This window comes from Pleurodeles waltl, chromosome 3_1 (genome assembly GCF_031143425.1).
Source record: "Pleurodeles waltl isolate 20211129_DDA chromosome 3_1, aPleWal1.hap1.20221129, whole genome shotgun sequence".
In the NCBI taxonomy this organism is placed as follows: Eukaryota; Metazoa; Chordata; class Amphibia; order Caudata; family Salamandridae; genus Pleurodeles; species Pleurodeles waltl.
This window is the reverse complement of record NC_090440.1, coordinates 673,573,530-673,597,692: the sequence shown is the minus strand read 5'-3', so window position 1 is coordinate 673,597,692 and position 24,163 is coordinate 673,573,530. Positions and strand designations below refer to the sequence as shown.

The window sequence follows — 24,163 nt, the reverse complement described above, 5'->3', positions numbered from 1 at the left end:
ATGCCCCCTTCTCATTCAAGAGTCAGGCAAAGACTGGCAGCTAGCTATCTTGAGAGACATCCCTTCTGAAAACGGATGCCACGTTATTCTTTACGAGCAACCAATCACTGCTTTCTTTCGCTCATAGATCCGACTATAATGTTTTATTCCGCCAGTTAGAGGATTCATTTAAAATTACTTTTTAAAGGATTATATCGATATTCTGCCCTTTGGCCATGCAGGATTTATATCGCTGCACTCTAGCACTGGCATTTTAGAATCACAGGGCTTTAAAAAGACTCCTCAAAAGGATGCCACTGGCACATTGTAGTCCAGTGTTCCAGCCATGATTTTGTGCAGCATTTTATCGTATTGCCTTGTAATCAAGTACACATTAGAGGAACCATTTAATAAGATTTTTAAAGTGATGCTACTGATAATCTACACTTTAATGACGTAGCTTTAAAATTATTGCACTTTAGCATTTACCACTTTAGATTCACAGAGTTGTAAATAAATACTTTAAAAAGGATGCTGTTGTCACTCAGCTCCAGTTCGGTGCAACATCTTAGTACCATGTCATTAGAAGTGTGTGACAGAAGGCTCACCTCTGGTTGAAATGTCCTGTTTTTCTTAATCCATATCGCATTCCAACCATTTGGGAGAAGTAACTGCACATTGGTGAATGAGGCCTTCTGTTTGCGGTTCAAATTGTTTACACTATTGCTGTATCACAAGCTTATAGTTTTTTATTAACTTTAATAAAGTTTTACCTTATTACCTCCGACTGGTGTTGCAAGTAAATGTAAGGTTAAGGCTGTGAGCTCTCTACTTGATTTCCCTTTTCTTGAGTGGATCCAAGTCTGGCAGAGCAAATGGGGCTATAGGGCTACATAACAGGTCAAAGTCAATCAATCAATCAAGGAATTTGTAAAGCGGACTACTCACCTGTGAGGGTCTCAAGGCTACTGCTCAAACAGCCAAGTCTTGAGAAGTCCTGAAGGTTAGGAGGTCCTTGGTCTTGCACAGGTGGGTGGAGAGAGTGTTCCACGTCTTGGCGGCGAGGTGCGAGAATGGCTTCTTCCTTCTCAGTTCCCAGTTTCAGCAGTGAAACCAAACATTTCCAGTGCTGTGTTATCGAATACCAGGTCACACACAAATCCATGCACATGTGAACCATGTGGGTCATTTAGGGGGTCGCAGTTGCGACCCCTGGATTGCCCTTTGCGACCCTGACACTGTCTTTGCGACTCCTGGCCTCAGAGGTGGTAAAGTCAGTGCGAGGAACACAGTGGGAACTCGACCTTATGGAGGTAATGGGCGCCTGCTCTGTTTTCTCTCAACGTTTTATTACACTAACAATGAATAATGTTTCATTGTTCACGGTTAGAGTGGTAAAAATGAATGGAGTGCAATTAACTAGAATATAGCCTTCTCTGGCAGCTAAGATGAGTAAAATAAAGTGCTTTTCAAATGTATCTTGTGTGAATGCGGGTGAGTGCTAGTATATGTGTAAGTGTAAATGTGTGTATGTGTAAGAATGTTTGAGTGTGAACTTGAAGGCCAAAGCATGTGTGTCACTTCTGCCACCCCTAGCATTTTGGTGAATTGACGTTCATGATGAACCGTTTCAGATCATGTGTCTCCAACTCAAAGAAAGACTTTTAAGGGCATCAACTATATCCACTGAGCTTGAAGTCAGACTCATATTTAGAGCAGTTTTATATATGACACTCTAATGGCTAGTGTTTAAGCAATTGTCTATCTTCGTCTTCAACTGTGTATAATCTGGTGTGTTTTACATTTATGGATTATAGATATGTGCATGTACTTGGTTAACAAACCTATAGGAGAATACAGTGAAAATTCAGGTGGTCCAATAACATTCATTCGCCATAGAGTTCCTGGAGGCATTACAGGTTCTGTACCTCGGAAAAAGGAAACAAGTGTTTCAGGGGCTTTAGACTCCGAGAACCGACCACATGCCTCACGGCACCTCTTCTTGAGATGCTCTCTCTGCCTCCCAAAGATACTTCCTCTCCTCAGTCCTGTCCTCTCCTGCCTCCCTCCGTCTTCTCTTCCTAGTCCCCTCCTGAGGATGGCGTCTTTCCCTTTCTGAGGATAATATCCCTTCTTGTCACAGCCCTCCTCTGAGATTGTATTTTCGCTTTCTTGAGGATGTCACTCACCTCTGTCCCTTCTGCAGATGCTCTACTGCTTGAGCATAATGTTTCATGTGTTTCTCTGCTCAATCCTCTCCTGAGGATGTTGCCTCCTCTATCCCGAGGCTCGCGTATCTGCTTTTTCATTGCAACCACCCCCTCCCTCTAGGGTACTCTCTCTCCCACCCAGAGTAACATGTCTCTCTTCCGCCCTGTACCCTCCTGAGGATAGTGCCTGCGCTCCTAAGAATAATGCCGGTTCTTCATCCCAGTTCCAACCAAAAGATGTTATACCCGTCCCCCCTCCGAGAGCCCCCCGTTGACCTCTCCCGAGAATGCTGGCTCTGTGTCTCGCGCTACTCAGGATAAAGTCTCTTCACCCAGTCCCCTCCCAAAGAGATGTTGTCTTCCCCACATGAAGTTAAACTCTCTTTTCGCGCAGTTCCCTCTCGACGATTCATTCATACTCATTCTCGTTTTGTGTGCCCCTCCCCCCCCGTCTTCTCCTCGCCACCTCCCGCGCCCCCAACTCAGGATACCACCCTTTGCAAGACCTCCCCCTGAAAATGTGGTTCACCCTCCTGAAGATGAAATCTCTCCTCGCCCTTGTTCCGTCGTACAGATGCTGTCTCTCCCTCCTAAGGATAATGTCTCCTTCCGTCCTCCTGAGGTACCCCAGCCCCTCCTGTCTCCCACTCCCCCGCCACCTGCTCCGCTACCCTCCTCCCTTCCCTCCCGAAGGCCGCAGACATTGTACCTACCGACCGCCAGCGAGATTACAGAATGTAATGGAACGTTAATGAAGCAATTTCCCAAATTAGCATCTATTTCTCCCCCCAACGAATACACACGGCCAATTATCTGCTGGATGCTTTGACGGGGTCTGAGAGCGGCGATTATTTTCCACCTACTCTCGGAGAGCTCAGCGATCTGAGGGCGAGAGCAGAGCTTTCAGGGCAGCACTGCTTGTCCACACTGAGGCCACGAGGCGCTGAGAGATCACGCGACACCCATGGCTGCGCACACTCGGGCCTTCTCTATGTCTGGTCACACATATAGGGCAATGCACGGCTCCCTTGGCTGAATGCACGCTCAAAGCAGGAAAACGTTTACATGGCTGGTGCACACAGAGCAAAGCAACTCCTAAGTTCTGTAGACATTGTTTTGAATTGCATTGCAACGTGCACACCGCCCTACGTGAGGGCTGAAGGACTTGCCTGCATGGGCAACATGCCGCAGCTCCTATGGTGTGTTGTTGACAGTGTGTAATCTTTGACTTTATCTTATATGGGAAGTCTTTCCATGATGTCAGGATCCTAGTAGGGTTGGACGGGGTGAACGGTGTCCCCTCTCTCACTATTCTTCGAAGGGGGCTGTTCCCCTTAGACTGGGGCTGAGAAGTGTGCTGCTTCCCTTTATAAACACTGGCTTCAGTATGTAAGCCTCCGTGCCATTGGCAGCACCCCCTTTATTTGTGAGAATGGCACAGGACAGGTTCTCTTTCAATCTCTTATCTAGGGGACATAGGCCTTGAAAACGAATAATGTCACTTTCATCCATTTCTGAGCTTAGTTACAAACAGGTGGAAAAAATACATGTGATGCACAAAAAGTAAAACCAAAAATGTTCTTTTCACATAGTTTTGTGATTATGTATATTTGTTGTTTTTGTAAAACAGGCCCTTGACTTTTTAGTAGAATTAATATAAGGGCATAACAACACTTCTTGTGACATCACTACTCATGAGTTCATTGTGACTTGCATATGATAATTAGGCCCCCCACTGTTTTCCTTACGACTTGTCCCCTGCATGCTGTGCGTGATGACTGCTTAGGTGTGGTTACTGTGGTATGGAAAGCAGCACGTAGTAGAAGTGGGTGAGAAGAGAGTGGCTCCCTTTGTGGTTTTCAGTAAGCTGGCGGCTTTGAACAGTTCAGCAGGTCATTTTATGATATTTTATATGGTCACAACCCACAAGGTATTTGGCAGATCTTTTCAGTTATTCAATGCCTGCTCAGTTAGTGATGGGTGGTTTACTGCTGTAGACTCGTACATTGGTGGGCGAAGGGCATTTCTCATGCGAGGGCAAGAGCATCAAGCAATATAAGGAAATTATTATGTATTCTGTATAAACTACAATTGAGTGCACAACCACTGAGTGTTATGGTATTAGTATTAATGTGAGCCAGGAGGGTTAAATATTGTATTGTAACTGCAGTTATGTAGCGCATGCTACCCTTGATGAATCATCAAAGTGCTTTATGCTGGACAGCACAATGCTCCAGAACACAAGGTTGATGTTTTTTTCAGAGGTTACTGTTCGCACTTGGGATTAGTCTTGTCCTTCTAAGGAAATCCTTCCATGGATTCAGTTTCTATGAGGTAAATTAAATAAACAGAAGGTTGTGGGGGTATGTGAATGAATGCAAATGGTTAGCAGTTTTAATAGGTCAGCCACAGGAGATTAGTTATTAGGTTGCTAGGTGTTTACGTTTAAGGTGATTTTTGAAATTAGGTGTGTATTTAAGCAAACACACTTGTGACAAGAGTAAGCTGTGCTCAGAGACAGGATGCATGCAGAAGATGTAAAGTAAGTAGAAAGTAAATTGAAATAAAAACAGAGGCAACAATTGGATGCTTTAAGTCAAGGTGTGTTTCTTCAGAAAACCGACAAGGTCTTTTTGAGATTGCATTAAATATGAGCATGTAAACTGTCGAAAGGAACAACATTATTTACTTGTGAAACCGAGCTATATTAGATAATTTTGTGAACCACTAGAATATGGTAAACATTATATCCCCAGAAAGGCTACCACTATATCATCACTTCAGCAAGAACAGTTGATGAGTTCAAAGTTCTAGAAGCATAAAGAAATGGCTGGACCCATATATGGGGGAATGTGGAGAGATTTTGGCTGCCCTCAAAGGCAGCAGTAACCTCACGATAATAACAACATGAGAGAGTATGTGGGATAAATATTGCAAACATTGAATAGGAGATTCTGCAAATGCTGGAGTGGATGATTTCTGACGTTCACCCTTAAAGTTTGGCTTACAGTATTAATTACGCACAACAAATGGAATCCATTTTGTGTGTCCTATGCTGTGGCATAGCACAAGATGGGAGGTGAGAATAGCTTCACCAGGTGTGATCAGAGTCAAATAAGCCTTCAGGGCAGTGGCATAAGAAAACTTGAGGGAGACCCCCTTCACAGTGCATGGTGGACCCTCCCTCCAGAATCATACAGGAGCTCCCAGGCCAGAGTACTGTGCTGAGGGGGCCTGCTGGAGCTCCAGGCCTCCCTGCACCTCAGAGGCTGCGGTGGCCTTTGTTATGCCATTGCTTAAGGAGGCACACTGACCCACAAAGTGTAAGCACAGTCAGTTTGCCCCACCCTCCCCCAGAGGGCACTCTGAAATGCATGGATCCCCACCCCAACATTCACCAATTGGTACATTAGGCCACTAAAGGCAACAGATAACCACACAAGTAAAGGCAGTGATTGGAAGAGACATCATTCCTAATCATGGCCTACACATGTGCAGTTTCTGTGGGATCTTTGCAAAGCACCAGTGTGGATGGCCTCACCCTGACATCAAAAAAGTAGAATTGTTTCCGCTTAAAAGTTACTGGCCCTTAGGGTTTGTGATTTCATTCTTTATTGAATATTTTAATCATAAGGATAAATGATGTAGACAAAATGTTGAGATTTATCACTGAAATACCCAGCTACATTTAAAACCTCTGCAGTCTCATAGTGCTACGTCAGAAAAGAATAACAACTACAACAAACATGATAATAAACCATTTCCCCTTTCATCTTTGTTCTCGTAGGTAACTTAAGTCAAACATAAATGTAGACATTTGTCTCCTTATAAAATAAGATTAAATAGCAAATAGGAGTAAAATTGGTTAAATAATAATAACATATCTCTTCATGCCTAATGTTTAGCTCTGTAAGTAAATGGGTCTGCCACTCAGATATTGATTAAGATCCTATCAGGAAAGACGTATAATTAATGTGCTGTATTTTATGAACAAGTTACCCTATGCCCAGCATGGCATTATTGCACTTTCTAAGATAATTTCATGGAAATAATAGATATGGTATTAAATCTATTTTTTTTAAATCTGTTTATTAAACTTAATACAAAACAAGGTACAAAAGTAGCAGTACATTACATATGACTTGGTGAGAAAACACCCAGCTTCTCTCCTTGTGCTTTTCTTAATGTTTGTACATTACACTGCACAACACTGCTGTATTTTAGTGTACTGGCTTTCCATAAACTTTATATAACTAGTAACACTTGACATGGTGGTTATTATTCTTAAATATGTATGTTGGCGTCAAATATTATAGTGGGAGCATATGTCTATACAGGCCCTAAGGGCTACATTTCTATGTGTGTGCTTTGGTGTGGGGGGATAGCAGTATCAAGGGGTGGCTGACGGGTAGATATATTATGGTCTAGGCATGGTGGTACAATAGAATGGGTCTGTTTTCGGCAAACTCAATTGTTATGGATAGTTTTAGTAATAGCGTATCCCAAGAATGTTGAAGGGACTATCTCATGGTGGATATTTGTGATATGGTATTAAATCTAATATATTCATTCAGGTTCTAGAAAATGTTTCTACATAGAATCAAAAATCTCAGTCTAATTATTCAGTTTGTATATAACTCTCTTGTGTCCCATCATGATTATCCTTTCGCTAAACCAGTTTGAGTGAGTAGGAAGCATGGGGGATTTAATTACTGTAAAATCATTTTCCAGCAGATAATGCTGTTGCAAACCACCTCAGCATAATTCGTCCAGTGTGGAATGTTAGTCATATCAGGCAAAATGGTCAATGATGATGAAGATGGAAATTTTTGACAATATGCTTCAAGTGCGTCCCAAATTTGTGTCAAGTATTGTATTAGTTTGGTGCAGGACAAGACCGTGTGTAGAATATCACAATTAGGGTGTCCGTAATACCTCCAGAACTTCGAATGTGGACACATTCATGGCATTATATGGGATCTTTAGTGACCGGTGCTTTTCATGTAGTATTTTGTAACAGCTACACCTACCTCTAGCTTCTCCAAGATCTTTTGCGTGAAGGGTTAAAGTGCTTGCACACGTTATCATCTTCAAACAGTACTAGCCACATTTGCCTGAGAGTAGGTGTTGTTCTTGATAAATAAAGGCCGTCCACTAAAGTGCGATAAAGGTCAGAGATAACTCCTGTAAAGGTTCCCTAGGTCTTTAGGTATGCCCTGATGGATGAGCATTAGAATGCGTATGGAGGAAGGCATAGTCTGAAACGTAGACAATTGATTAATTCTGTGTACTTTCAAACTTGGGAGGGGGGTAAATCAAAGTTTTCCCATAATTCTTTGAAAGTTTTCAGTGTACCTCCCTGCATATATCTTCTAGTGTTTGGATACCAGCCTCTTCCTAGAGTGACTAATGCAAAGTTGAACCTCCTGCTTGTAAACCTTAATTCCCCATGGTGGTGAATTCAAATGTAAATGAGAATCAATTCTCAGGAGCCTGTGCATGCCCCTCCATGCTTTCTGTTTGGCCTCCAGAATAGAGTAAATATTGCCTTCCCTATCTACACACATTTGCATTTCACATCTGCAGCAGTGTCTAGAGTGCATGAAATCTCAAGTCTGCGCATCACACAGTGTTTGCACTCAACAGGACTAAACTGTTGTACTTTGACCTTTATTTCTCTTTTGTGCTTTGGCCTTTTGTTTCTCTTGGATCTTACAGCCCTATTCTCACGTTAACGCCTACTCATGTTTAAAGGCCAGTATTAGATTTGTCCTGTTGAACTCACTAAAATTTCAGTTAAGTGACAATGAAAGAATAGAGTAAACTTCACATATGAAAGTCTGACAAACTGACCCAAGAGCGCAAGTGGTGTGACCCCCATTGGAAGTGTCTTTGTTCATACTTACCTGCAGAAAATCTAGACCGGTGGGAGGACAGGTTCACTTAGGTCCTTGTGAGTGAGCTCTGTAGCCATCAGCTACGCCTGCTGAACAATCGGATTCCTACAGATTTAGCCTCTGGGCAGAAAATCTCACGAGCTGAAACCCTAGTCTCATGTGTCTTTTTGCACATTTTCTCCCCCACACAATAGGTGGTTATAAGAATTTAAAGTTATGAATTCATATGGTTTTCTTTTGTGACAAACACCAAGTTATTTGAAGTTAGTTTTGTTTTCATATTGTGCTATCTGACATCCAACTGGAATGCGTGGGAGGACAAAATGAAGCAGATTAGTTGAGCTCAGATCACATGTGAAAGAAGCCTAGTTTGGCCAACAATGGTTCCCCAGGCCTTTCATGGCACTGCACTGCCAGCCACTCTTTGCATTTTGGTCTGGCTTAGGCAGCTTTGCAGGTCAAATATGATATCATACTTCTTGGAGAGTAAAAGCGGAAAAGAAGGTCAGACCCATATTTCTGCTATCCCCGAGGATTAAGCACAATGTATTCAATTCAGTTCTCAAATTTACTGTGAGTCAGTGCAATTACCAAATCAGTCGGTGTATAAAACGCTTGAGCGTCATCAGTAAAAGAAGGTGAACAATCTTATGTTGTGCTTACTGAAGTCCTATTACAGCTTTTGGGCAGAGTCACTTTCGCTTAATTATAATACTTAAGGTATGATAAAATGTAAGGACCTGGCAAGTGTACTCTGATGCTGGGTAGAGATAGGCTGTGATCCTCTTATGTAGTTTAAGCTGATGATTGAAGGCCTTGATCACCTGACCCACATGTATCTTGATGATGGGTTTCTGACAAATGTTGCCACAGAGGAGGTCTCTTCTCTCCACTTCTCTTCATATGTTGTGCCACCAAAGAACCACAATGCCCAGTTACACCAATGATAAGGGTGGTGGTTTATTTCTCTCCCGACACTAAATGCAGTGGTTAGATACTGATCAAAGGAATCCCTCCCAAGGATGTTTCAAAGTCTCTGCTATGAGCAACCACTTATTTTGGTGTACATCCCTACAATAAGGTGAGAGGAAACTCACCCTAGTAAGAAACCATGTCACCTCAGGCACTAGTGAAGGTCAGGCATGTTGACTCTCAGGTCAAGCACACGAAGGCTTCAGACTAACCTCTCGTCTGGTGGACTTCACAGGGAAGGTATTAACTGTATCTCTACTGTCTCTAAATATAGCAGCTGTTTATCTAGACTGAAATCCCAAAGAAGCAATTTGGAAAGGCTAAGGTTTGTATATGACCTTGTCTACGCACAACATCAAGTCTTAAACTGGGCACATGTTAATAAAGGACACAAAGTATTTAAAGTATTTATTCAGGGGATATACATCATTAGGGAACATATGGGAATTTAAGTTTGTCCTGATAGGGAGGGGTTGTACAGTTGTCACTTTCTGATACGCACAGCTACTTACTCTTCACCCTGACCAAAAGAAGCCTTTCCTACATCGGACTTGGAAGGGTAAAGTCATACAGGAAGATGTGGAGATCTCCAACAAAGACAAAATCCAGACCTCCGACAAGGCCTGGTGTGAAGTCCATCTAAACAAAAGCCACCCTGCAGTGAAAAGGACCTGCCAATTACATAAGTCACAGGATGGAAAGAACATGTATCAAAACCTCATCTGTTGGTGCTTCAAAAATAGGACAAGCCTAAGCCACACTGAAATGTCATTAAGCCCCTCTGCTCAGATGTTAAATCACTGTATGGGGATAACAGATCTTTTCCCCAGAGGAAGTCCTTTTTTTATAATACTAGATGTACAAAGGCATTATGTGTTGTCTAGCCTTTCACACCAGCCTGTGTAGTACTCTGGCTGGACGTGCTCTCACACCACCATGATTTCTAAGCTGTAAGGGCAGCAGCAACTTTTATGCAAGGACCTGTGCTCAGGAGCCAAGTAGTTTCCAATGTAGGAGGCACTTTCAGGGAACACACGATTTTAAGGATCGGACAATTTCTTAAGGTGAGACACAATGTAGATGGCTGAGTGCACATGCAAAGTAACATATGACATCAATTGCTGAACATGGTGTTAGGAAAATCCAGAACCACCATAATCCATGACCACCATAGTTCTGTTCTCAGGACAAGACGTAATATAATTGGTTGGTTATTGTATAAAGGCAGACAGCAATCTCTTCACTGTGACCACACTGACCAGGAGCAGTGACTGGTGCAGGCCGTGTATTCACCTCTACCCCTGTAGGGCCTGGTGTAAGAGCGGCCATGAACCTTGAACCCAGACTGCTAGTGAAGAAGAAGGGACCTTCAAGTAGAAGGTATTTGCCTTCCACGTCTGTTACAGTTTTTTCACATGTTGCTCCCTTGGAACATCGCCCAAAGAGGTTTCCCTGATCATCCCCTCCTGACCCCAAAAGTGAAAATGCCTTCCTGGCAGAGACCCTCTATGCACCATCATACCTTTTGTCCCCTTGGGAGTTCTGGTTTCCGGATGATTGCAGGTCTGGAATATTGGCAAAGTCATCTTGTTCGGAGATTCCCAGGACCAGAGAAAGCACCACCATCCGGCCTTCCCTGCCAGGTCAGAGACCAGGCGCAAAAGAAGGTACCCAAGAGGCAAGTGGGAAGTAGGAGAAAGGAGAAGAAAAGAAAAAGATGTAAGAGACAGAACAAGGCAAGCAGCAAGAGCATGAGAAGCAAGCACAGCATTGACCTCTGATCTCATCAGGCTGACTTAGCACGACAACCTTTTATATATAGCATATGACCTACAACTTCATCGGACTGACCTCTATCTGTCAACTTTATTGTCCTTCAGTTTCACCATAGCAAACTCTAATGACCAATGTCTGGCCTCACTCAGCTTCTCTCTAAACTATTAACATTTATATCTATTGATCAACCGCTAACCTCATTGGGCCAACCTCTGGTCTCACTTTGCTGATCACTAACCGTACTAGGTATACCGCTAACTTTCAGGGTTGACCTCTATGCCCTCACTGAGCCAACTACTGGCCTCACTTTGTAGATACGAACAGGCTGACCTCTGATCTCTCTAGCTAACCTTTGACTTCACCTAGCCAACCTCAGTAGGACAACCTTTTACATCACCAAACTAACCTCTATCATCATCTTGCCTACCTTTAAACTCAACAATCTTTGGAGTGCAGGATTTGCGTACAGAATAGCACAGAGAGGAGAGGGGTAGCTGAGAGAGAGTGTGGAAGGAGAGAGTACTAGGATGGGGTACAGTTACAACCCATAAATCTCTTAAGTTTTTACCCCCCTAAAGAGTAACACAACCATTGTATCCTGGAGCGAGGTGGCATCAGAGCACTGTCAATGTCACTGTCAACTGGTAAGAAGGGACAGGGCCCGCAACTCTCCAAGCAGATTTCCCTGCAAACAGTGGGGGTGACCTCTAGGCACATCACAATGTAGTTGAAACACACACAAAGAAGATACGGACGGTGACTGCCTCTTTGATAGAGGAATATTGCAACTGCTACCACTGTTGACCAACACATGCACCAATAGAAATCTGCTAACAGAAGAGAAATCTGCCTAGAACACAGAGGTGCGCCCAAAAGAATAAAAGTTGCATTGTGTGCATAACTTATTTAGCAATTTTATTTATATAGATTTGTATTGCACCCGCTGCATAACTAAATTTCTTCTAATCGCATAAACCACTTAAAAGAAATAGTGCTTTCCTTTCGTTTACCTGAGTGTTTGAGCTGCATGTCTTGACGGGTGACTGGCTATGTCCCAGACATGCAGCACCGGTCTGTCAAGCAGCCACTAATTGCCCCTTGGAGTAGCCTTCCACTGCTCATCTATGTCAGATTGCAGGCAGATTTCAAGGCTAGGGGCAGACCCTTCCCCAACTGTGCACAAAAATAGAGGTCCGCCGGAATCTCATCCCTTTGGAAATGCTGCTGACCTCATTTTTTATGTAAAACAGTGATGGCATCGCAGGCACTGATATGAAACATTAGCAAGCTCTTCTCAGTTGTTCTTTGTACACTGCAATAGACTTAGCTTAGCTTGCGCGACATATGTGCAGTTTGATGGGTTTTGTTTTACAGAAAAGCCAACGTGTCTCAGAATTGTAACATTTCGCGCCATTTACGCACAGAAGCACTTGGGTAACCTATGTTAGCACACTTAAGATAACTGAACTAGTTAGAACGGAAGGAAAGGGAAGAGGGGTCGTGGTGGTATTAGCCCTTAGGCGAATGCACAGATGTCAGTATTTTCAAACTGGAAATGGAAAGTGGGAAGTTTTCACAAAAAAGGCAAAGGCATGTGTTTTCCACATTCGCTCATATCAGAAGAAAGGTATTTTAGGGGAGACAGCTAAAACAAAGCATTTTCCCCTATAAAAATCGGGAAACCCCCGCCTGAATCGGGTCAGTTGGCATGAATGCGTATATCTCGTGCGTACGTCTCAAAGGAAGGACCGAATGGCCCGTCCTTCCCCCACAACTCTCCCTCGCCTGGAGCAGAGACGCTGACGCTCCTAAAGAAGGATGAAAGGCCGGCGCCATATTTGAAAGCAGCAGGCGCTCATGCCGACCGGCTCTTGGCGTCCACGCTCGACAACAGCCCTCGGCCCCGGCCCTTTTATGCAGCGCCCGTTTCTTCCGTGCCACCCGTGGCTCTTTTCTTGCCACGAGGACAATAGGAGCAGTGGTGGGCCTGGCTCAGATGCCTCTTCCGCAGCACTGAGGCACACAGGTGCGCTCCAGTGCTCTTTCCGGCTCAGAGACTGGGCAGCGTTTTAGGTGGCAGGACGGATCAGTGCTCCTTTTCCTGGTACAAACGACGGAATGCTGCCCTGGGCACCGTCCGTACCGTAATTGAATCTGAAGCAAAGCAGCTAGCAGGCTTCCCGCCTGTCAATCACGTCTGATGTAAGGTATCAGCTGGAGCATAAAGGCTACACCCCAGGGAGTATGAAGCATGTCACTGAACGTCTCTTCAGCAAATATTTTATGGAAGGCCAGATCCCGCCTCTACCAGCTACTTGTTGACCTCAGGGGAACTGGGGGCTTTTAGGGGTATGGAGAAGGCATTTCTTGGGAGCGATTACTGAAGAGAAATGCTTCCATCAATAACCACTGTGCTAACCATGCATACAAGCCTGGCTTTTGGCTAAAAAAACAGGGATTGGGGGCTGAACCATTGGTAGTAACATGATACATAAATGCTAAAAACCAAAAGAAATCCTTCAAACATGGGTCCATGAGCCTTAATTGTGTGCCCACCACAATCTGGAAGCACTGGTAATGGTAACAAACTTGTGACATTCATTTCCTGTGGCTGGAAAGCCCACCTCTGCCTTTCATGGGCTTTTTTCTATGATGACTTGAAGGGATAATGTCTAAGATATGGAAGACTTGCACACAGTGACTGCCTTCAGCTCTGACTATAAGCTAGGTGCTGCTCTTACAGGCGTAAGACATGAACTCATTTGTAGTTAGGAAGGCACCAGGATTGTTTCTGACAGGGATAGTCCAGGGGTCTCCAACTTTTTTTGCCGTAAAAGCTACTTATGTTGATGAAAATCATCCAGAGCTACGAATATTATTAGAATTTTAATACTGACCACACAGACAAGTTTATATGTTTGTTTTAAATATAAACCTCTCAGTTTTTGTAGGCTGGGCTGCACACAGGAGAGCTACTTATTGGTAGCTCGAGACCTACTAGTAGCTCACGAGCTCCTCGTTGAAGACAAAAATAGGCCAGGGAAGTGAGTCAGCGTTTATCTGATAAACGCTGACTCACTTCCTTGGCCTGTTTCTGTTTGGTCAGCTTTAATTGCCCTGATGGCTGGACTGATGGATGTCCCAAGTTTAATCCTGAAGCACTTTATCATTGGGCTGACCTATCACATGAGTTTGTTTCTGAAGCTCCCAAAATCTTGCTCAAGTTTATGTCTGGTGTTTTTATGGAGGCTCTCATATTTGAGTAGACCAATGTGTCTGTTTCTGGTGATCCCCATTGTTAGAGCTGTCTCACATCCTGTCTGTAATTGTCCTCAGCCTTTGTTAACTGTCTTTTGCTGGACACACCCAGTGTTTTGATGACCAGTGCTCTTGGTCTGTTTCTGAAGACCCCCCAAAGCTTTGGGTGATAAATGACTGAACTATGTTTTGAGTCTGTTTTTGGATACACAAACATTTGGCCTTGCTCCTGTTCCAGATCTGTATCTGGAGAGTCCGAATCCTTGGCCCGACATCTGTCTCTGCTCTGTTCTTACAGACCTCAACCCCTTGGCATGACTCATGTTCAGAGTATGTTTCTGAAGACAGTAAGCTCCTAGGTTGATCAACGTTGCAGGCCTTTTACTGGAGAGACAAAACTCCTGTACTGACCCACATTTTGGTTCTTTTCTAGAGCCTATAATGCTTGGGCTGACCAATATAAGGTGCCTGTTTCTAAAATACCCAGAGCATGGGGTATGGTCTGTTTCTGCGAGCCCCAGGGGCTGTCTTATGTCTTGGTTCTGTGTTTGGAGCCCTCCACGGTGTCGCTGGTCCATGCTTCAGACTATTTTCTCTAGGACTGACCTACCTCTTGTGTCTCTTTGTGGTGCCTCAATGATTGGCTTCACACATGCCACAGTCTCATTCCTGGTTAACCCAATCACTGGATTTCCCTATGTCTTACCAAATCTGAGTTCCTACAGCGAGGTAGTCAACTGACCCGAACAAGGTAACGTTCTCTATAGACAGGTGTTCTCCGAATGAGACAGTAATGCACTAACCTATGCCGTCAGACCAGGAGAGCGGGTAGGCCCGTCCCTACAGGGAGCATAAGGACATTTGGAAGATGCGTATTTCTTTCTGAGCTCTTTGAAAGAGATGCTCGCTCTGCTGCAAACCTGCTAAGACTTGTTCTGTTAACAAGTGGGGCATCTGTAACATCCGTGATGCCAGTCACAGGCAGGAAACAGGTGTGGTCTGAATCTCTTGTCACAGCCCTCCTTCACTGTACCACCAATACACCATGACTGACTGGGGCAGTGAAGGCTGAGGCTCTTGTGATTACCAGTACTGGCCATTTGTACATTATGTACATACAAAATGACACAAATAATGTCAGGTAATGTCAAGCAAGTGGAGATATGGATTTCTGCCAGAGTAGTCAGCCTCTCTCTTCACCAAATTCCCCTTGGAATGAAGGGGTGAGTGCTGGGCTCAAAGGACAGGCTGTATCTAGGACACAGGGGATACAGCTATGCTTAATGTGAGCTGGTGGTTGCTGGTCGGACCCCTGATACTAATTATTTCGGACCAGCACTTATTTCTCCTTATTAGTTATCAACTGAGAGCAAAAGGAAAAACACAGAAACGGGAAAGAAAGAGGAAGAGAAAGACGGAAAAACCATCACAAATGGGGAATGCAGGGCCTGGCAAGAGTGATATAAGTGGGCAGACAGTGTCTGGAAATGGATTAAAGAGGCCTTAGAAGAATTCAAGGCTTCTCAGCCTTGGTATCCCCCTCTGCAACATTTACTAACGCCAGCTGCGGGCTCGTGACCGCAGCTTTGAGCACCTGCACCCATTCTTTAACAAATTAAGAACTGTGTCACAGTACCAGTTCACAGGGGCTGGGGGTGCCTGCCCAGCAGGCCCGGACACTGGCTGAACCCAGGAAACAGCAGTGTGTGCAAGCCTGAGGGGATTGGCTGCGCTCAGGAAAACGGGAGAGGAATGTCAGGTTCAGGCTCTACATGTACCCATTATAAAGGGAAGTTTTATGCCAGGCGCCAGATTATGGCTGAGTTTACGATAATAAAGCGAGCATTGACTCACAGAGGCCCTCTGTGCCATGGAAACATGGTGGTAGACCTATGATCCAGTTATGCCCAAACAACAAGAAGTTAGCGAAAGTCTTGGGGAGCAGGTGGAACCAGGAAGCACCGAAGTTAATGCCAGCTGGCACTAGGTAGCTTCTGAGCTCAAGAAAAAATGGAGTGGCGCGTGGCTCAGAGACAGACCACGCCCACGATTAAAAGGCGAGTGCAAGGGACAGTAACCAGCTCTGCAAGGGAATCACTCGGGTTAGTACCAGCCCCTATGGACTATATGTGTTCAGGAACCAGGCTGTAGAAACTGGATGGGTCGAGAAAATAGGGGCGTTAGTGACAAGCGCCTGGGGACTGATTGTGGCCAGGGAACAGCGGTAAATGCCAGGCCCTGGAGACCGGCGCTACGCATTAAAGATGGAGACAGGCGGTAGTTGTAGCCCGTGGCACTGTGCCCAGGCTATGAGGTTACTGACCCACAGCTGAAGGGAGCCTGGGGTCATGCAGGCCCTTAGTTTGCGTTTAACGGGGCCTGCTCCCCACCAGCTATGTTCAGCCTCTATATCAACAAATCACCCCGTGGGTGGTAAACCGGAAGCGCCTTGTGCCTGGCGACTGAACAGCCCGGCCTCGCACCCTTCACACAGACAGCGAGGAGACTCGTGGAAGGGTGGGGAGTGGAAAGACGGAGCCGCTGTGAGCTGCTAGTAAACATTGCCATAAACCCAGTGCAAACACCAGAAACTGGCTGCGGGCCCAGTCTAAATCTTTTGAGAGCCGGTTCCCATGGAAAGCGCCCGCCTCCCCATCCTGCCGCGTGCCAGGCTCACCGGCATTCACTCAGCTCCCCGACAGAGGGACAAGGCCCATGCAGAGGCGCACAGTAGTGCGTGAGGATAGAGGGGTGGGGCGCCTGACAGGAAATACATTTTGTCCAAATTAATTGGATGCTGAGATCCCGGGAGAGGGAATGTCGGAGTAAGAAGTGGGGACGTTGAAGGGGGTGATAGTGAATGAAATGTTGGTATTCTGAAAAGTAATAAGTAATTTCGATACCATTAATGTAAATGAACATAAGAATGTCTATGAGGCACTTGTAAAGTGCAGAATACAGAGCCTTAAATGTTGTCTGTTTTATTGTGCACTTTAAAACGGTATATTGGAATTTGACGCATCATAGTACACACCTAGTTGGCCCGTACCAAGAATTGTTAATTTACAAAGTGAGTCTATTTAATAGATTCACAACGGCCCTTTCTTTTGTCTTGTACCCACTCATACACAGTTGCTGAGCAATTCAACAGGCTTGCCTCAGACACAGCTATTCTACCACTGAGGAGGCATCCACGAAGCTGGTACAATGCACATAAGTCCCGTGTTCCGTCTGTCATTACTACATAAATATCACGATATCTACAAGGGTCTCAACATGCACCTCAATTGCGACTCGCGTTATGCACAGGTATACCGAGACATAGCAGTGCTCTCACAATTCCACCCCACAGGCATCTTAATACTACGATGCACCTCTGTCTTGGCCCACAGTGAGCATTTGTCCCCAGTACCATGATGTCATCAAACCCCTCACAATGGACCTCTTTCCTTAAACGCCTGTACTCTAGTTTCTCTTTATTGCGGCCTATACAAAGCTTTTGCAATGCACCCCTGCCATTGCATCGTGCACTAGTGTGGAAGTACTGAGGGATTCACAGAACTCCACCGATGCACAGCCACCCTGATGTGCAGAGTGCACTGGCATCCCAGAACTGACACATCCATTCTCGAGTGCTTTAACACAGAAAGTTTGTTCTGAGCTGCAGGGCGTGATGGCATCTTGTTACTGAGACAAGCAGAGCACGCTTAATAATCAACCTGGCTCAATGCATTCCAGGAGGAAGCTGAACAAAGACCCTTTTCTGGCAAAATACTTCGAGAGTTAAAACCTATTTGCAGAGAGTCACTCACCCTGCAGATTTCATTTACAATTTCAAATTCTTGAGCAGCCAGCTTAGCATTTCATAGTTTTGTGGTTGAAAACATTAGTGCAATTAAGAACACTAATAGTGGCAACACCTTTTATTTAGTGCCTGATGTATTTTACGTAAAATGTTCGACTCAAATATTGCCTGTTTCATCTGCGCGCTTCAACACTATTATAAACTTCTGCGTAGATTCAGGTAAACATTCGTTCAGAGGTAGTCAAGCATTCAGGTCTCGGTGTGTTGTATACAAAAAGCTCCCCCCCCCGAGACTCCTTCCCTTTTGGGAATGTTAAAAAAAAATGTTTAGGAGTTGTCAGGGGATCACTGCCAAGTCATTTTTTTTAAAAAAAGTATTTTTTCTTAGTTGCATTACTGTTTTCTTTACTGAAAGCAGGCTGCATTAAAATGTATTTATATTTAAATATAATCACAGACATAGTGGTCTGCTGACCCCAGCAGGCCACCATCCCTGTGATGGCATCCAGTCGTAGTGAGTTGCAATTTGTACCTTACCGCGTGGATTTTGATGAGGTGGGTCAGATTGCGACACACTCCAAATGGTGATTTTGCAAACTGACCAGTAAGGGCATAAGTTGGTTCGAAAATGAGAACTGATTCACCAAAGTCTGTGCTTAATTTGTGGAAACCTTTGGCATATCGTTTCTTAGTACATCTGGCCACCAGTATGCTAAATACATCTGCTCCAGGCATGGGCATGTGCAACCTGTAGTTTATAGCTTCTGATGTTGATAACATAGCATATCAGGGTAGTGCAGCTGGGAAATAAGAACAGAAAGGTGGAAGACTCTGAAAACGTCTGCTATATCCCCTAAAAAAGATAGAAACCCAAATAGGACTGTACAAACCTTTGTTCTGCTCTCTCCCGCTCCACCTCTCCTCTCAAAATACAGAAAATCATTGGAATATTCTGGTATCTCTCCATTATACCCTTCACCCAAACACAAACACATTTTGACATTGTTTTTATGTGACCTTCCAGGTAGCTCTTCAGAAAATGAAGTAAACAAAATCCTCTTGGAATAGAGAGGAAGAGAACACAATTTTCACATTCCTAAGGCTTCCCTGCAAGTACTGGAGTTTCCATCCATCAAATCAGTGCCTTTACTTTTCCTTTCCCAAATGGAGCATAGGTCAAAGTTGTGAAAAAGAGTACTCCAAAGGCTTAGGGGTGTAGGCGCCTGCGCCTGGAATGTTGCGGACACTAGACAACCCCTTTCATGAACCCAGACACTGGAAAATCTAACTTCAACCTGAGAGTTCCACTTCACCACCACTAATCTAGGCTTCTGCATGCAGCCCCTGCATGGTTAAGGTGTCTAATTAGTGCCATGTGCCGACCTAGAACGACAGACACACCACACCCAGCTATCGTTGGCGGGTCACAGCTATCGGTGACACTGTGTGAGACAACTTTAGCCTAACCTTGATTTTTAGCCCACGTAACTTGGCGTGTTACAAACGATGTGAAAAGTAAGACGATAAGTCGTAGAGCAGAGAGTGTTTGGGCTAAAGTCACGAGTAGCCGGGGTGTCACACATGACACGAGCCCCTTTGCCATTCTGAGCGACATTCCGCTGCTGCGGGGCACGAGAGGCGTGCAGCACAGCATTACCAGGGGGTAGGAAAGAGCAGGGGGCGTGAGAGGCGAGGTGCCTATGAGATCACACAACACCCGTGGGGGCTTCAGAGAGGCACAGACAGGTATGATGAACTCTCAACTCGCCTCGCAGAATGTCTCAGGACAGCTACCCAATGATCTGAGCTGGCTTACAGAATAGACTGGAGGCTGTCAGTCGATTCGAGCCGGAGCACAGACTTCCATCCTTAGATGCTGCCTGAAGGACGCAGCAGGTACACAGAATTCTTTAGAAGCTGCCTGCTGATCCGAGCAGGCCCACAGAATTCCCTGGAAGCTGTCTGCTGATCCTAGTAGGCCCACGGAATTTCCTGGAAGTGGCCTGCTGATCCGAGCAGGCCTACAGAATTCCCTGGAAACTGCCTGCTTATCCGAGAAGGGACAGATAATTCCTTGAAACTCGCCTGCCTATCCGAGCAGCACACATAGCTCCTTGAAAGCTGGCTGCTGATATGAACAGGCGCACAGAATTCTCTGAATTCCTTGAAAGGTACCTGATGACCAGAGCTGCGCACATAATTCCTGGCAACTGCCTGAAGATCCGAGCAGGCCTACAAAATTCCTTAGAATCTGCCTGCTGATCCAAGCAGGCCCGCAGAATTCATGGTAAGCAGTCTGCTGAGCTGAGCAGGCCCACAAAATTCCTTGGAAGCTGCCTGCTGATCCGAGTGGGCACATGGACTCCTCTGTCCCCATGCACATCGAGGCGACTGTTAACAGTCGAGAAGAAAAGATGCATGGATGAAAAAAGGATGAACGAATATGAATTATCTATCCCCGTACGCAGGTCCTCATAATATTCTGCCGGGGGGGCACCTTTTTGCGTTATGCCAGTGCCCCTGGGGCCTAGCTTCCATTGATGTAGCAGGCGCCCACTTAACCATGTTTATTGCTGTATTTCACAGTTCAAACAGCGGCAGGTGGCCCATTTCCTTTCTTGCACTAAGGCCAGTGACAAACTAACTACGCCACTGCACTGCCCACGCGCTTCAAGCTTTGCGGTTTACACGTTTATGGTTATTATTATACAGCTTTTGGCTGGTTCGTTGATGGCTGAATCCCGTTCTGCTACCCATCCATGGACTTTCCGCTTCGCTTTATTCTGGGGGCCTACGGGAGTTTATTATTATGAGGCCGGTGAGCTTTTTTATATCATGTACTTTATCCTAATTGCGTTCTTTGTCTGTTTGGATCTAATTGCCCTAGCAGTGCCCATTTTGTTTCCTACCTTCAACGGTGTTGTTTATTAACTGTGACTGTCCATCAGTGCTGAAGGGAGGCCGCGCAGGTTGGCCGGCCACCACAGCACTGTGCGCCAATCTGTCACAGCCCCTAAACTGATGACTGCGGAAAACACGTGGCACATGCGGTGTCTTCACTGGAGAGACGCATCTGGCACCTGTGGTGCCTTTATTGGAGAGACACATCTGGCACTTGTGGTCTCTTGACCAGACAGACGAACCTGCCACTTGCAATGTCCTTATTGGAGAGACACATCTAGCACCTGCGATGCCTTTATTGGAGAGGCACATGTAGCACATGCGGTGTCTTCACTGCAGAGACGCATCTGGCACCTGCGGTGTATTTATGGGAGAGACACATCTGGCACCTGTGGTGCCTTTATTGGAGAGGCACATGTAGCACATGCGGTGTCTTCACTGCAGAGACGCATCTGGCACCTGCGGTGTATTTATGGGAGAGACACATCTGGCACCTGTGGTGCCTTTATTGGAGAGGCACATCTGGCACATGCAGTGTCTTCACTACAGAGACGCACCTGAAACCTGCAGTGTCTTTATTGGAGAGACACATCTGGCACCTGCATTGTCTTCACTGGGGAGACGCATTTGGCACTTCCAATGCCTTTATTGGAGAGCCAAATCTGGCACGTGTGGTGCCTTTATTGAAGAGACACCTCTGGCACCTGCGGTGTCGTTGCTGGAGAAACATTTCCGGCACTCGTGATGTCTTCACTGGAGAGACACATCTGGCACCTGTGGTGTCTTCGCTGGAGAGACACATCTTGCAACTGTGGTGTCTTCACTGGAGAGATGGATCTGGAACTTACTGTGCCTTTATTGGAGACACATCTGGCACCTGCGTTCTCTTCACTGAAGAGGCACATCTGGCACCTATGGTGTCTTCACTGGAGAGATGCATCTGGTTACCTGTGTTGTCTTTGCTTGAAAGACACATCTGGCACCTGTGGTATCCTCACTGAGGAGATGCATCAGGCACCTGCAGTCTGTTCGCTGGAGAGATACATCTGGAACCTGATGTCTTCACTGGATAAATGCATCTGGCACCCATGGTGTCTTTATTGGAGAGACACATCTGGCACCTGCTGTCTCTTCACTGGAGACACATATTTGACAACTCTAGAGTCTTCACTGGAGAGATGCACCTGGCACCTGCAGTATCTTTAATTGAGACATCTGGTACCTGCAGTCTCTTTGCTGGAGAGTCACATCTGGCACCTGCGGTGTCTTCACTGAAGAAGAGAAAAGTGCCCCCCGAATATGGGGAGAGCGTGGCTCCATAGGAATTGGGGCAGCCGTGGCCCAAACCCTTCGCACTAGTTGTGTGTCAAGCTGGCCAGGAACTTACGCCCTCACACCTCGCGAGGTGTGGGGGCGGAAGTAAGTTAGGGGAGAAGAATGTAGGGGCAGCGTCCACCAATCTGGTTCCAGCCGCCGTGCTCCAGATGGGGGGCTACTTAAGCGCTCCTCCAGAAAGGCTCAGCCTTGTTGTTGGCGCGACAGCGGGGGATCGTACGGCCATCAGGAGATGGTCATCCAATTGTTATAAGCGTTACATTAGACCTCGATTGGTATGATCAGTGCTCCCTCGCTCTACATCCTGTAAATTACGTGTTGGTTTCTCATTCAATTTTCTTTCATTACAGGTCAATGGCGCCATACGTGGTTTGGTCTTAGGACATTCGTTTGTTCGACGGGCGGCCTACAGGTTACAACAGCTCCGTAAGCCTAATCCGGCGGCAACCCAAGATGTGGCCTTTCGATGGTGCGGGGTTGGAGAAATGGGAATCAAGCTGCTTCAACAACTCGTCGCATTGGCAAGGAGATACAAGGGACTTCATTTCCTGGATCTCATTATAATTCATCTTGGAGGCAATGACTTGGTGCGCATGGGACGCAAGGCACTCAGGGAAACAATTGTTCTCAAAATTACCAAATTGTCTAAAGAATTCCCAAACGCGGCCATCGGATGGTCGCATATGGTGCCTCGCCGCAAGTGGGGTCCAAATGTTAAATCAAGGACAATCAATGTGTCAGTTCGGAGGCTCAATGCGGAAATAGCAAAATTATGCCTGGGTCCCAGACACTTATGGAACATTCCGCATAAACTTTTGAAGGGTCCTGATATGTTCCACAGGGATATAGTGCACTTGGATGCGGGTACAGGCCAATTTATTTCAGATATGTGGTTCTTCTCTCACAGTTTGTTTGCGGGTCGGGAGGGCGAAGGACCTTTGGGACCCTGGTTGCCCTCGTGGTGGGAGAAGAAGTACTAAAGTAACCAGAAGCAACAGAGGGGTCCCCAAGGCTGTGGCCCCGGGATAACACCAGAGGTATGATCCTGAAGTCCTGAACCAACCTGCGGATGTACACACCAGATTAGGGGGTAGGGTGGCGAGATCGCTGGGGTGGCCATGGGCCTCCCACTCATGGCTGCCCCTTTACACCCCTTGGCAGATTGGTGTTTGGAGAGGAGGCGGAACCCTGAGCGTGAGGACAAGGAACGGTGAAGTCAGGGGAGCCGCCGCCCCCAGGGATACAGGTGAGGTACGGTTCACTTGTGTTGTCCAAGGGAGGTTCAGGACAGGAAGGGATCCTGTCCCAATGATTTATGGTTACAGATTAAATCTTATGAATATGGTTATTTTATGGTAAATATATTTTGAAGTTCCTTTGAAGTGATTTATTGCTAAAGATGTGTTATGAAATGAACAATTAAAAAGTTAAAATAAACTTCTTCTAACAAATACGTTTGACGGTCTGCGTATAGCCGGTGTTGGGGTGAGGGCTTGCTGGTGGTCTCCAAGTTCTAATGCATCCGGCCCCTGGAGTGTCTTCAATGAAGAGACACGTCCAGCACTTGAGGCGTCCTTATTAGAGAGACATATCTGGCACCTGCTGTGTCTTCAATGGAGAGACACATTTCGCACCTGCAATGACTACACTGGAGAGATGTGTTTTGCACCTGCGGTGTCTTCACTAGAGAGATACATTTGGGATCTGCGTTGTCTCCACTGGAGAGACAACACCTGGAATGTCTTCACAGGAGTGATGCATCTGGCGCCAGCAGTGTTCTTACTGGAGAGACATCTGGCATCTGAGATGTCTTCATTAGAGAGACACATTTAGCAGCTATGGTGTCTTCACTGGAGGGCCACATCTAGCACCTGTTGTGTCTTCACTGGAGAGACGCATCTGGCACCTGCCATGTCTTTATTGGGGAGACAAATCAGACACATGTGGTGTCTTCACTGGAGACACACCTGGCACCTGCGGTGCCTTTATTGGAGAGACACATCTGGCACATGCAATGTCTTCACTGGAGA

General features: G+C 45.8%; 1 protein-coding gene across 7 annotated transcripts in view; it reads right to left on the bottom strand.

Annotated features, from left to right (window-relative positions):
* Positions 1–24,163, bottom strand: part of SYT7 (synaptotagmin 7) — a 614,604-nt gene that overhangs the window by 184,323 nt on the left and 406,118 nt on the right. For 3 of the 7 annotated variants that reach the window (XM_069223238.1, XM_069223240.1, XM_069223242.1), the window contains one exon: positions 10,581–10,694. The exons of the other annotated variants lie outside the window; for them this stretch is intronic. In XM_069223238.1, coding sequence (XP_069079339.1) covers positions 10,581–10,694 — 114 coding nt within the window. The remainder of the gene's footprint in view (positions 1–10,580; positions 10,695–24,163) is intronic. 7 annotated transcript variants of the gene reach the window in all.